The sequence below is a fragment of the Diadema antillarum genome, unplaced genomic scaffold, assembly GCF_040938485.1.
Source record: "Diadema antillarum isolate AM-2024a unplaced genomic scaffold, OU_Dant_1.0 seq00002321_RagTag, whole genome shotgun sequence".
NCBI classification, from domain to species: domain Eukaryota; kingdom Metazoa; phylum Echinodermata; class Echinoidea; order Diadematoida; family Diadematidae; genus Diadema; species Diadema antillarum.
Genome location: NW_027272942.1, coordinates 27,952 through 41,353, shown reverse-complemented (window position 1 = coordinate 41,353; position 13,402 = coordinate 27,952). Strand labels below are relative to the sequence as shown.

The window sequence follows — 13,402 nt, the reverse complement described above, 5'->3', positions numbered from 1 at the left end:
CAAAATCGCAATCAGAAAGAACTAAAAGAAACAGTTTCAAATAGGCCCACCTACACATAGGCCTATAGGACCGTACTTATACTTGTACTATTGGGGGAAAACAACATTTTTTTTTTTAAAATTACCAGTAATATGAGATTTTCCCTCCCATTCTATACATACATGTAGATTCTTCCTTGGAGTGAGATTCTTCATTCTTTATTAGTTTATCCAAAAAAAAAAGTTGTATTTTCTCATCAAAATACAGAATTTAGTGGTAGATGCATTTTGCGCTCTTGTCAATTCAATGCTGCATTGAGCCCATATTAATGCATAATATCCCCCCCCCCAAAAAAAAGGGCAATATTTGCATTTTCTATGAATCTTTAGGCTTTTTATGAAAATTCCCCCAAACTATCATTTATTCTGCATTTCCCCTCATGGCTAGAAATAGCGATATATATATATATATATATATATATATATATATATATATATATATATATATATATATATAACAGGGCTTGACACTAACTTTTTTGTTTGGTGGCCCGATGGGGCCACCAAAATCCTAAATTTCAAGTTTTTGGTGGCCCGAGAGAAAAATTTGGAGTCCCGAAAAAAAACAATGAAAAAAATTAAAAAGTCCTTTCTTTTTAATGAGTCAAATATTTAAGTTTCATGATAGTAAGAATTAGAAGTTGGACATATCTACTCATAAATAAACTTCAACAAACTTGCAACACTCACTCTCAGGCACTCATTCAGTCCTTTTCATCCATCCTTTAAACAAATTAAACTGCTAATTTCCGGCGCACAAAGTTATGAATTTATTGACATACTGTACTTTTCAAAAAATGTTGGTGGCCCGAGGCGGGCCACCAAATTTGCCCTTTTTTTGAAATTTGGTGGCCCGACTTTCATTTTTGGTGGCCCCGGGCCACCGGGCCACCGTTAGTGTCGAGCCCTGTATATATATATATATATATATATATATATATATGACATGCATTCCCTTTCATTTGTCACATTCTACGAATTTCACACATTTTTCGAACAATGAACATATAAATGATGGCTATTAGAACATAATCTTCATTTATGACATTTTATTTACAAGACATGTACATACATGTATAAATCTACCATTTTCCATGGAAATATACCACTCGGGAATACAAGATTTTCAGCTCAGAATATCTGTGATATAAATCATTAAATACACTCCAGACACCAGAGAGAGAGAAAAAAAATAATATAACACAAGGGCAGAAGTTTACACGGGTAATGCACTAATTAACAAATTTATCCATTGCTTAAATTTCGTCCACAAACTATGTTGTATACCAAGCAAAGAATAGGCACACCTTGCACGTGATCATGCAGATCTATGTGATCATGCAGTCGATATAAGATGTGTGCTGGCATACTGATGTGTTTTGTGCATTTATGCAAGGTCCATATGTGCATATTCCACTGACTAGATATGTACACTATATTTGTGAATTCTGGCCTGATTTCTAACTTTAATGAAACATAGAGAGCTTTAAAGTATCAACTGAAGTAATATGAAAATAGTCATGAATTGAGATTTACTTTGCAAAACCAAACTGAACACTTCATTTGTCAAATTAGCTCAGGAAGGCTATCAACTAAAAACAGAAACATTTTCAAGATAATGTGGAAAAAGTCATGAATACTGGTCTCTCCTTCTTTTAATATACATGTACAATGTACCTCTTCTTCAATTGTTTTAATTTGATGAGGCAACACACAGTACTTTGGGCCTAATATTCTCTTACTATTCAAATATACATTTCTGGCATCGCTTTCCCCATAAATCTGCAGATACCACTGACAAAATGGCGAAACACAAAAAACATAAACAAAGAAAATACAGAAACAAATAAAAAAGCAGCTGGCTTGCACATATTTTGAGAGGTCAGGGACACAGCAATAACTTGGTGAAAACTTCCACATGACATTTGATTCTTATAAGTTTTTGTGGATGTCAATTAAATGTTTGACAAGATGTTTACACTTGTGTGCTGTCTTGGAAATGGTCAATATTTTAAATAGCACAGGTGAGCATTGGAATAACATGTATTGATGAGAGAAGAGTACAAGAACAATCAAGGCTTAGCTACACATTACCATACATTCAGCAGATGGCAAAGGATTTGCAAAACTATTTCAGAGCTTTTAGTACATTGGAACCTACTTATAACAAGCTGCTTAGGGCCACCGAAATCTGCTCGTTAAATTGTGTACAGTTTGTATTTCATTTTTTTCAGGGTTAAAGACAAAAGCATAAAAAGGTTGCGACCTTCAAAATGACCTCTCTATATCAGGTATTTTGCTATGTCTGACCTCGTTATATGCGGTCCCACTGTATCCACATTTGTACTTCTTCATTCATGTGTACAGTCTGAGGATATCTTGAAATTCTTTCTGTGCCAATCCACACAAATACGTACTGACATTTTCTTTGCATGAAAAAGATTGTGTTTGTTTTGTTGTTCGAGGTCTTGATGTTCACATTACAATAGGAAAATAATTAAAGAAAACTAAAGCAAATGCATCTGTAGACAGCGCAAGGTTTGACTATGAATGTGAGTGGTAATACTACTACATGTAGTTAACACAACCACAAAAAAAAAGAAAAAAAATTATATTCTGTTAGTGCATCATACGACTCTATATGTATTCATATTCAGTGATAAAAGCAACAAAAAAGAAGCCATGTACACTCATTATATACATATGTACCAGTACAATTTACTCATTGTCATTTAAATGGAAAAGTGAAATGAAAAAGTCATTTGAAAATCAAAACCAGCTGAGCAAGGAACAAGATATTTTTCTAACCATTCTGCTGGGAGGAAACAGAAATCCACACTCAAATACTTTTCTTTTCAACCTGCTCTGTAATTCAATCAAAGATAAAAGCAAGAGCGGCTGGCTATTTGATACTAAATGGTAATGCATGCATTTTTTAATATATGCTGCTGACAATGCAGGATTGCGAATTTTCTCCATGCCTGCCCACCCTTAAATTTATCAAATGGGAATGCATGGAAATGAACATTCAAAAATCCACATTTTCACCCACCGTCCATAATGTTTTACTATTAGTAGATGTTAAAGGGAATCTCTCCCCTAAAATTTAAATTTGAGAGGTGTGAGAGCATGTCCTAAGAAATCAAGAGAAAATTCTGTCCCATCACAAAAAATGTCCCAAACTGTGAAATATTAATTCTAATAAATCAGCACGCACCAGTGCGCGCTGCAGTAGTAGCCAGATCTGAAAATAGTAGCCACGCCTACACCATCGGTATATGCATGTTTCCTTCGTTCGCCTCCGTCTGCACACAGCTATATTGAATACTGTCTATCGGTATCGCCTCATCGAGCCATATGCATCCGCATGAGTAGATGCTGCCGCAGCTGCCTGGTCAGTGGCCTGGCGCGGCACGGCAGCACCAACCTAGCTGCATACGTGGACATTTGCGTGCGTTTGCGTGTTTTGAGAATATCGTAGTACACACACTGATCGTACAGAAAATCATCGAACTATGCAATTGAATGCAGTCGATAACGCCAGACGACTACTCTTAGATCACGGCACATGTAATTTTTGCCATTTTAGAGATTGCTCTATGTCTCTTTATATATTGCTATATCTCTGTATGTGAGTAACGTTACACTCTTATATTTGATAGGGATATTACCAGTACAATAACCTATAATGTCAAAAAAACTAAATTTCTGTGTACAGATACACTTTATAACAATAATAGGAAAGCAAGGTTGAATAAACACGTAGCTCTTTCTTTCCTGGAAAAATGAGGAATACTCCTTTAATCAGATAGGAATAGCTAACAGGCGTTCTACATGAGCTGCTGAAATGATGGAGCAATATTTGAGGACAGCTGAAAGCATGGCACTAAATTTAAGTCAGGTTAAAGGATTGTCGTCAAGAAATGATTGAGTGCTAGCAGGGCAGTACCGGATACATATGATACAGCAGATGGAATTTAAAGGTAGGGGTTAAGCACTGAACACTAATGCATCTTAATTCAAGAGGATTTACTATAGAGGGTTGCCAAAGTCTGATCTTTTCCACTGCAATCAGAACTGTGCAAAACCACAGCTTTGTTTGATGCTTTCGTATCAGATTTACAATCCTTTGAAGTAGAAATTACTCTCACTTCTAAGTGCAAGAAAGTATCATTTCCCGTCACAGAGGCCATTTGTCATTTGGTTTTTAACTTTTGAGAAAAACTTCCATCTGTCATGGATCACTCAATCACACTGGTGCCAAAGTGCCACTGTTTTGTATATCTTTACGGCTCCCCCACCAAATGTCAAAATTATCACAGCAAACATTCAGACATCAAACACATTACAAAAGAAAGATAATACAAGTACGTTAAACTCAGTAAAGTGCTTTTTGTTTAGATGTGTGATTAATCTGTTCATACTCCGGGCAGGACGCATGTGTTCAAAACTAATGCTGACACTAAATTTAATAATGTATGGCCAAAACAATATTTACGTACTCCCTTTTCTCAGGACGAGGAAATATTTACTCATTGATACACTGTTTTAATTTTGAAATACTACTGACTGGAATATTTTCTCATGCATTCAATAAACCATATCAGCTTTTTGCATTTTCAATAGCTATGAAGCACCTCGTAAATGCATAAAGGAATAACACAATCAACAAAGCACCCACATTGCTAATCAAATGGTATCTTTGCTTTCGCTGAATAAATTAAATTCATGACTAAATTGAAAAAAGAACCAAAAAAAAAATGTCAGTTAATACAATATGGTCCTTGACATACATCTCTACACACTGATGTTATCTAAAGTGACATTGATGTTTTTCAAATTGACATGATGTCAGATTTCAGTGTTTCTCTTTCTTTTGTTTGTTTGTTTTGGGGGATTAATTCATACTTCACAATGTTTGATATCTCTACATGCATACTGTACAAGAAATTTTTTTTTCCATTTTTGTCTGTGGTTTTGATAAACATTATCAGTAAGAGTCCGGCAAACAAACGGAAGAACCATCACATTGACAGCTCAGAGCTGGTCCTCCTCTCTGTACCGCCCCCCTTTGCTTGGTCCCTTGGGTCTGGCCGGGGTGGGGCGCCTCTGGTACGGATGGGCGTCATCGGACGTTCGCTCAGAGCGGTCAAAGCGGACTGAGCGGTCGGAGCGGTCGGAGCGGTCGGAACGGTCGTAGCGGTCGGAGCTGTCGTGGTGCCTCGTGGGACGCTGCTCTCGGTCACGCTGGTGTCTGAAACGAGTAAGATTATGAAAGAGAGTGTGTAAATGGTACACATCAAAGGGAAGGCAGTCATATTGTAGGCACCAATGACTGTGATTCCTATCCACTGTATCAGGGCATTTACCCCCTGAGGACAATTACCCCCAAGCTAAATACTGATTAGTGATAAGGTCGGAGTAAATATTAGAGTTAGGGTTAGGTTTAGGGTTACAGTTTAGATAAGGGTTAGGATGTATTAAGGATTAGGATTAGGGTTTCGGTCAGGGGAAGGGTCTGGGGTAATTGCCCTAGAACCCCTATCCACATCACCTTTTTCACGTTATAACTTGCATTGTGCCCACCAAGTTCTCCAATAGTAGCAAGAAGCCAATTATCCTGTGCTAGATTTCTGTGGAGACTTTCAGAGCAATTCAACCTTATGCTCATGTTGACTTTGAAAAATGAGATAAAATCAAACAAACAGACTGGACAAAATTTAACTTAACCTGGACACAAAGAACATCATGGAATTCACCATACAGTTTATAAATATTGGTCAACAATCATAAGCAAACTACAATTGTACAGGCAGCTGAGGTGACACTGTTATCTACTCAACACCTCTGCAAACAGCTAGGGCAAAGGTATCATCAAAATTAGGTGTTCCATTGATAATTTAGCAACTAACGAGTAATTTCTCCCCACCCCCCCCCCAAAAAAAAAAGTCACCATTGCTTGGTCATTGCAACTATTCGAACATATGTGAATACAAGGTGTTAATTTTGTTTGTCTGAATTTTGTTATAACCGTGTTCATTATAATGGGAGTGCACTGTATAATCCTTTGCACCTTACACTTGAGCAGGTAAATACTTGGTAGAATTTGTAGTAATTTGTGGAGCTTTTGTAAGGGAACAATATCACTTACTCTCTTCCATCTGTGATGGCAACCATGGGGGGCGCGGTCCGTCCGCCGGTCACTGACCGCCCCCCGTGGCGAGACCCCGTCCTTTGTTTCCATTCAGTGTCGAACGTATGAGCCTCACCTGGTGAAGGATGGAACGTAACACGATAGCGTCTTCACATGCATACATGACGAAACATATTATTTTGAGTCGGTGACAGGTTGGGTTATCAGTGTTTGTTTGTCTGTCTGTTTGTCTGTCTGGGCAGGAGATACACAGACACAGTGAAGCAGAAAGGTGAGGGGTATCATGGAACTCAGCATTTTCATGTTACCTTCAAAATCTGTGAATAATATGCTATGTTAAGCCCTGGCACATTTTGCAGCAGTTGCATCTGTGCTTGGAATACCTTAATATCATTCCATATGACCCTCAAAGTATATTACACATCATACACAACTGCACACCACATCATATTCCTAGAAGCCCATTTTCAGCAATACATTACACACAATCACATGTAAGTCACTTGCATTATATATCTACAACTGTACATATCAGTGCTATGTCTGAATCCAGTGGATTCTTTTAAATATCCTGTTCACTGCTATTGGTGTTGCACAGTATCTGGACATATTTATTTCAGGTGATTCAAACTCCCTCAATAACACAGAATTTTTTTTTTCAAACTCTGAACCTGCACACTCAGATGCTTCACATCTACCGTTATGTTGCAGTGCATTACTCTGTCATACTTCATACTGGTATCAAATCTGACTGAATTTCATTCAGTATCCTGTTACTCAAGAAGGGATGACCCTATTTACCATATTAGTGATACATGGCTGAAAAGATAAAAATATATAAATTATCGACTGCTGTAGGAATATGGATGGAAGAAAAAGAAACGGTCCTAGAATTTTCCCGACTGTCTACTTTACATTAAGCTTCTAATACAGCAATTGAAAATTTCCAAAAGATAACATGCTGAGTTTTTCCTCAAAAGACTAAATACTGAAATAAGATGCCTCACACACAGATACTCACCCTCATCGATGTTCAGAAAATCCTGCTTTTCCTCCATATCACCAGTCCTGCTATTTCGAGATTTCTCAATCACGTGTCCCCTTTCACCTTTACCACAATGTAAGGAAGAAAAAAGTGACATGGCTATTGATAATTGACATACAAGAGAATCCCAAAGTAAATCATTAAAAGAACCATAAACATTTGAAATGCACAACTTTTATTGCCATCCTCATATTGAGCAAATAAATATCTGTTATCAGATGTGTGTCACTGCACTTTTCCACCTTGTCACGGTGATCAAAGTATAGTTATCTTGCCATACACTATCATATGTATGGGTTAATCAAATATCAGTCAAATATCAGTCAAGTATTTGCTGCACACGATCATGACCATGACTATGTAATACTGCATACGCTAAATATTTCGCGAGGTATTTATTCTAATGAATTTTGCAAGTCAGGTGCTATATGGGAAATTAAGGACACGCGTATCCATAAAGGCTCTGATCCCGATATAAATGTGACACACACATACGTATTTCTCTGTTCAATACAGCACCCCATGATCGCGAATTTAGCCACTTACGATATCGTCAGAAGTCTCGATTTGTGAAAATTTAGACTCGCTATTATATAGCGTATACAGTAGCAGACCACATAGTGTTCTCCTACGTGCAGTTCATTATTATAGGGATGCTCTCCTTCATGAAAACATTTTCATGCTATCAAGTGGCAAACAATATGAAAGGAGAGGGAGGATTGTACCTGTAGCGCAATCCACAACATAACTTGGTATAAGTTCTACGACACAGACATGGGCTGCTTTACGGGGCACTGTTGATATTATTGCCACGCCCCACGGATCTCAACTCAATGCTACAACCCGACAAGCATGCTCAGAGGGTCCTAGCATGGAGTCAAGATCCACTGACAAGATCCACTGCTGACTCCACTGAGGTCATAAATTTAGTCAGCAATGAGGCTTAGTTCATGGTACAGCACCACTTAAGCTTTCAGGAGATACCTGAACTATAAGAAAAAAAAAAAAAAAAAGGAGAAAGGAAATTACGACCAGTGCCACTCACCAATATGATGCCCAATGGCCATCTTTTCAATACCCCTCTCAGAATCTCGGACCGTTCTTCTTGTTTCACGTACCTGTAAACGAGATACAATCACATGTCGTTGATAAGTGCGTATTCCCACAGTACGAGGAAAAACTAACAGAAATACAAGTTTTAGGTACGGCATCAGTTTACTTTTATATGCTTTCTAAAAATGTCCCCCATTCAATCACAGCTCTGAATCAACTTGCCTCACAGAAATGCATGTCTTTAAAGAAGGTCTCTTCTAATTTCTTTATGGGGACTAGAAAAAAATCACGTCCGGACTCCACTTCTCCAATTCTAAAAACACTTGCACGAGATATACCTCAGTTGCTCTGCACTAAAATCAGGTACAATATTACAACTATGGAAAAAACAAAGAAAAAAAAATGACAGGCTGCATAATCAACAACTAAACTGTCAAAATACATCAACTAACTAAGTTAACCGGTATGCAGATTACAACCTCAAAACCACTTCTAGAGTTTTCTGAATGACTCATATTGAAGGTACGAATATTACTCTTTCTACTGTTATCTCATATTAATATCATGAATAGTATGCTCCCAAGTTTCATCATGGAATGCTGTATGTCGTAGGCCAAAGCAAATCTTAGAGTTAAGTGTCAATAAGGGTTGTAAGATAATGTTTGCAAGAAATACACTGTACAAAAGTCACCACAACCAAAGTGTGCTCAGAAGTCAGATATGACTTCTCGCATATGGTGCTGCTTCAATACAACAATTACCTATAACGTCTTGACCAACTTAGCTTTAATATACAATGTACTTCTATGATCGAGCCATGGGGATAATTCTAGTATGAAACATACCCCTCCTGGTGCCTGCCGGGTAGATGAAGATGCCTGGTAGACTTTAGGTGCGCCATCTCCAGTGTTCGAGTAGCTCATTACCGTTGAAGATGAGTAGCAATGAGCATTTGGATTATGTGCCAAGCTCTCCTATAATATACAAAAAAGAAAAAGAAAAAGAGAGAATGGTCACTATTGTATCATCAATCATTGAAATTTGTCTCTAATCATGCCTGAACATAAGCAAGGCCCAAGTCCATTTGAGAGAAATTTGAGGAAAAAAAAAAAAAGCAACAACAATACAAACAAGTTAAAGGAGATGGCTAGTAACTGATCAGTGGGAATCAGTGGGATTGCTGGGGGATTATTGTTCCAATCCTTGTGGGATTTATTTAAGAGTACATTATATATCTATTGCTGTGTGAAAAATAATTGCTTCAGAATGGTCTCATATATATTCAAGTAATGGGCAGTTTAATGTTTCCAGGTTAGCGTGCCTGGTCAGTGACAGGGCATTAAACTGCACATTACTTGAATATGAGACCGTTCTGAAGCAAACAATTTTCACACAACAATATATAATGTACTCTTAAATGATTCCAACAAGAATTGGAACAATCATCCCCAGCATTCCCACCAATCAGTTACTAGCCATCCCCTTTAAACATCCCAATATTTTTAATTTTCCAGTTGTGGGAAAGTTATGTGTACAAACAAAAATGTAACACAGCCATCTGAATGACTGCTGTATAAAAGCTGTTATTTTCGGGTACAGATATTTTTGCTAATGAGGAAGTGACAGACATTTTCGCGAGATGTTATTTTCACAAATTGACACCGAGGCTATTGAAAACATGCTAATAGTACCATAGCACATAATTTGCATATTCGCGGTCCCACTGTGCTGCACAAAACTCACGAAAATTCAACCCTTGCAAAAATAAAAGCTTATATACAGTATCTATGCATTACTTTGCAAGGGGTCTCCAAAGCAAAGATGAAACTCAAATCTGGACTTGGGCCGTTCCATCATTTTCAAGTACAAAGACCATGTTGTGCATTCAACCAACTCAGTTCCAATGGCTGTACTTGTACATGTAAAAACTCCAAATGGAAGAATACCACTGCAGCTGAATCTCAACTTCATATACACACAGATCATAGATGGTGAGCTGGGAGAGAACACATTACTGCACACCATTTCTGCATTCACACTGCAAATACCCCTACAAGATTAAATGTTGCAGTCTCTACTTCCAGAGAGGATAATCTCGTGAACGTCAAACTTTATGGTGTGATTTGAATGAATATGTGGTTCAGCCATCACTGTCAGTTGCAAATTTGCTAAGGAGCACCTTTGTGGTTCAAGAGAAGTAAAAATGAGATCCTCACCATGTTTCTGTGCATGTTGCCCATCATGGAGTTCAAATTTCCAAACATGGAATCCATCATTCCAAACGGAGACAAAGCCTAAATGATCAAATAAACAAACAATAACAGAAGTTATTATTGCCTTTCTGTAAATCACAAGTCAAGACTGAACATACAGTAACTGTACAAATTTTGTACAATGTGAACAGAGACGAAAAATAACATCAAATGAACTTTGTGACTCAGTCAGTAACAATGCACTGTATGCCTATCACTAGTTTAATCAAAATGAGGGTCCAAATAAATATTGGCTGTATTAAATGAAAAGTTAAATGAAATGGAACAGAAAATTAAGGCATTACATTGTATATCATTTTTTTTTTCTATGTAGCATACCGGTACAATATTGAATCAGAATTACCTAACCTTTTTGGGGTTTAAAATGTTACCATGAAGCTGTTTTTCCCCCCTTTTTTTTCTTTCTTGAGCTCCATGGTCCATACAGCTATACACATCTGTAGTCCCAGCGACAATGGGTTTTATACAAATCAAGGCGTCAAGTTGAAAGATAAAAAAAACAAACAAATAAACAAACCCCAACAAAACAAAAACATGTTTTTCTTTCACAAGCTTATCAACCTTCACAAAGTAGGGGTGATATAATGGAGATAGATCACAGTCAATTCTTCAAGAAAATCAAATGCGCCTCACTGGCCCGACTTACCAGTGGGCCTCGGTCTCTCTGTCTTGCTGCTGCGGACCTTCCCCCTGCATGAGGAGCCTCCACGGCTGGGAACATGAATGGATCACGTGCAAACATGCTCTCCATGGCTTGCATGTGCTGTCTATGAATGTTGTGCATGTCACTGTAAAAAGAGAATATCGACAGTGACAGCTGTCACTCTGTTGTATTAAAGGGATCGTATAGTTTTGGTTGAGACCTAATTTCAGGTTTCTAACATTTTTTGATGAGATAATTTAGAGAAACCTCTTACGAAATATGAAAGAGCATGTAATTCTATGAGGAATTCAACGTTTATTTGATGAAAATTGGTTTTGAAATGGCTGAGATACCCAAAACAGAGCGATTCTAATAAGTGTGGGACCCACACTTTTTTACAATCGCTTTGTTTTTCTTTGTTTTTGGATGTCTCAGTCAAGCCAAACCCGATTTTCATCAAATAAACTTTGAATTCCTCTTAAAATGGTATGCTCTGTACTATTTCATAAGTGTTTTCTTGGTATCTCACAAAAAGTTAAAAGCCCAATTCTCATCTCCACCAATACTGTACCATCCCTTTAAATTCAACGAATGGTACCTAGCAAAACCAATGTCAATGATGATCTGTATTGACATTAATGACTTCAATGGTAAGACTGTGAGTGGCAGAAGTTCAATCAACTCTTTAGCTTTATTTAAACAGATTCTCTCTCAGTCTCACACCATCATTTCCAAAATCAAATGAGCATAGATTAATCTACATTGTAATATCTACATCCATCTACATTTAGGATTTTAATGTTACATGTTGGAAGCATGCTCTCTAGACGTTAGACTGACTGGGTTATAATCATAACAGTTACAGCTTGTACATGTTCATCCATAACCACAAATAATGATAGGGCCTAGTATTAGGGGACTGCGACCAGACCGAACGCGAAGTAGGCCTACCGCCGTACCAGTATAACAAGTCAACAACCAACTCTGGGAAGAAGCGCCCTGGGGTTATGGCTGCACGTCTTCATTTCATTTCATTTCATTTCAGACATTGTTTCTGACAGTGACTTTCTGTATGGTACAAATAATCAACTATGATCACTTTCATAAATATACACATGGTTCCTAATAATTCATAGCTGATTTTGCACATTAAAGGTAAGCAAATCACTGACATTGTGACAGAGAACGCGGAGACATAAAATTTACGGTAAACTTTAACAAAAAAGAGTCAAGGTCCAACAAGGCCAAGGACTCGTAATTCATCTAGCATCTACTGATCATTATCAATATCATGTTTAATAAAGGTAGAGTTTCTACATTGTTATGCATCTAGTTTTCTACACCGTTTTTACACAGATTGGAAATAATTTACGCTGAAACCGTGGCTGAGCAGCAAGTAAAAGTCAACCCAGCGCACCCGGATGCATGCCATTCGAGTCCATGCATGCATGCACCGGTGCAAAGCACCCGTGGCCGCCGTGCACGACCGACCGCGGCACTGGTCCGTGCCGTGGCGTGGCCTACTGTACTGCGCTGTAGCTCCTATATGAATCCATGGAGGTAAACCTCCATGATGAATCTAACGTTAGTGTTATCTTGCTTACCTAAAAAATGGATCGTCGTTCAAGAAACCACCTCCAAATGGTGAGCCAAACATGGTGCAATAGCTTTATATACGCTTGCAAATTGGAATGTAGTCAGACTCACTGAAGCTGTTCAATCACTGAATCACCTAATTGGCAGATATATTTATATTTGTGCGTCAGTGACCCTAAATTCGGAAAACCGGCAGCCTAGGACATTCATGCAGGACCTCGAAAATTCGCGAAAAGTGTAAACATACGTACGTGTAAATACGTAATCAACGCGTGCAATTCCAATGAGACGCTGATTCCTCATCAGTGCGTTGAATGAGCTCTGGTACGTAGAATCAGCGAAATGATCAGCCATTCATCACTCCGATCGATCGGTGATCGATCTATAAAATATCGATTCGATCATGCGCAGTTTAGCACAGTGTGGTGATGAAATGAACCCAAAGAGGTTCTATTATGTTACATGTAGAACCTCTTTGGATGAACCCTGGCCTTGATAACGCTCCGCTCATAGCCAGTTGACATTGTTTCACATACAGCACAATCTGAGGAAAATCAAGAAGTTTCGAGTTTTGAAGTTTCATGTTTTCAAAGAGACAC

General features: G+C 38.0%; 1 protein-coding gene across 1 annotated transcript; it reads right to left on the bottom strand.

Moving 5' to 3' along the window:
- Positions 1 to 4,086: 4,086 nt before the first annotated feature.
- Positions 4,087 to 13,012, bottom strand: LOC139714571 (myeloid leukemia factor 2-like). Its single transcript, XM_071626262.1, has 8 exons — positions 12,812 to 13,012; positions 11,211 to 11,352; positions 10,508 to 10,585; positions 9,137 to 9,265; positions 8,284 to 8,356; positions 7,215 to 7,301; positions 6,191 to 6,308; positions 4,087 to 5,293 (listed from the first exon to the last, which is right to left on the bottom strand). The coding sequence occupies exons 1-8, from the start codon at positions 12,862 to 12,864 to the stop codon at positions 5,077 to 5,079; spliced, it is 897 nt and encodes a 298-aa protein (XP_071482363.1). The 5' UTR covers positions 12,865 to 13,012; the 3' UTR covers positions 4,087 to 5,076.
- Positions 13,013 to 13,402: the final 390 nt, after the last annotated feature.

Coding starts and splice junctions, on each gene's coding strand:
- LOC139714571 (XM_071626262.1), bottom strand. CDS start 12,864: ATGTTTGGCTCACCATTTGGAGGTGGTTTCTTGAACGACGATCCATTT. Junction 9,266..10,507: donor GCAACATGCACAGAAACATG/GTGAGGATCTCA, acceptor TGTATATTATAG/GAGAGCTTGGCACATAATCC. Junction 5,294..6,190: donor GCCATCACAGATGGAAGAGA/GTAAGTGATATT, acceptor TACTCGTTTCAG/ACACCAGCGTGACCGAGAGC.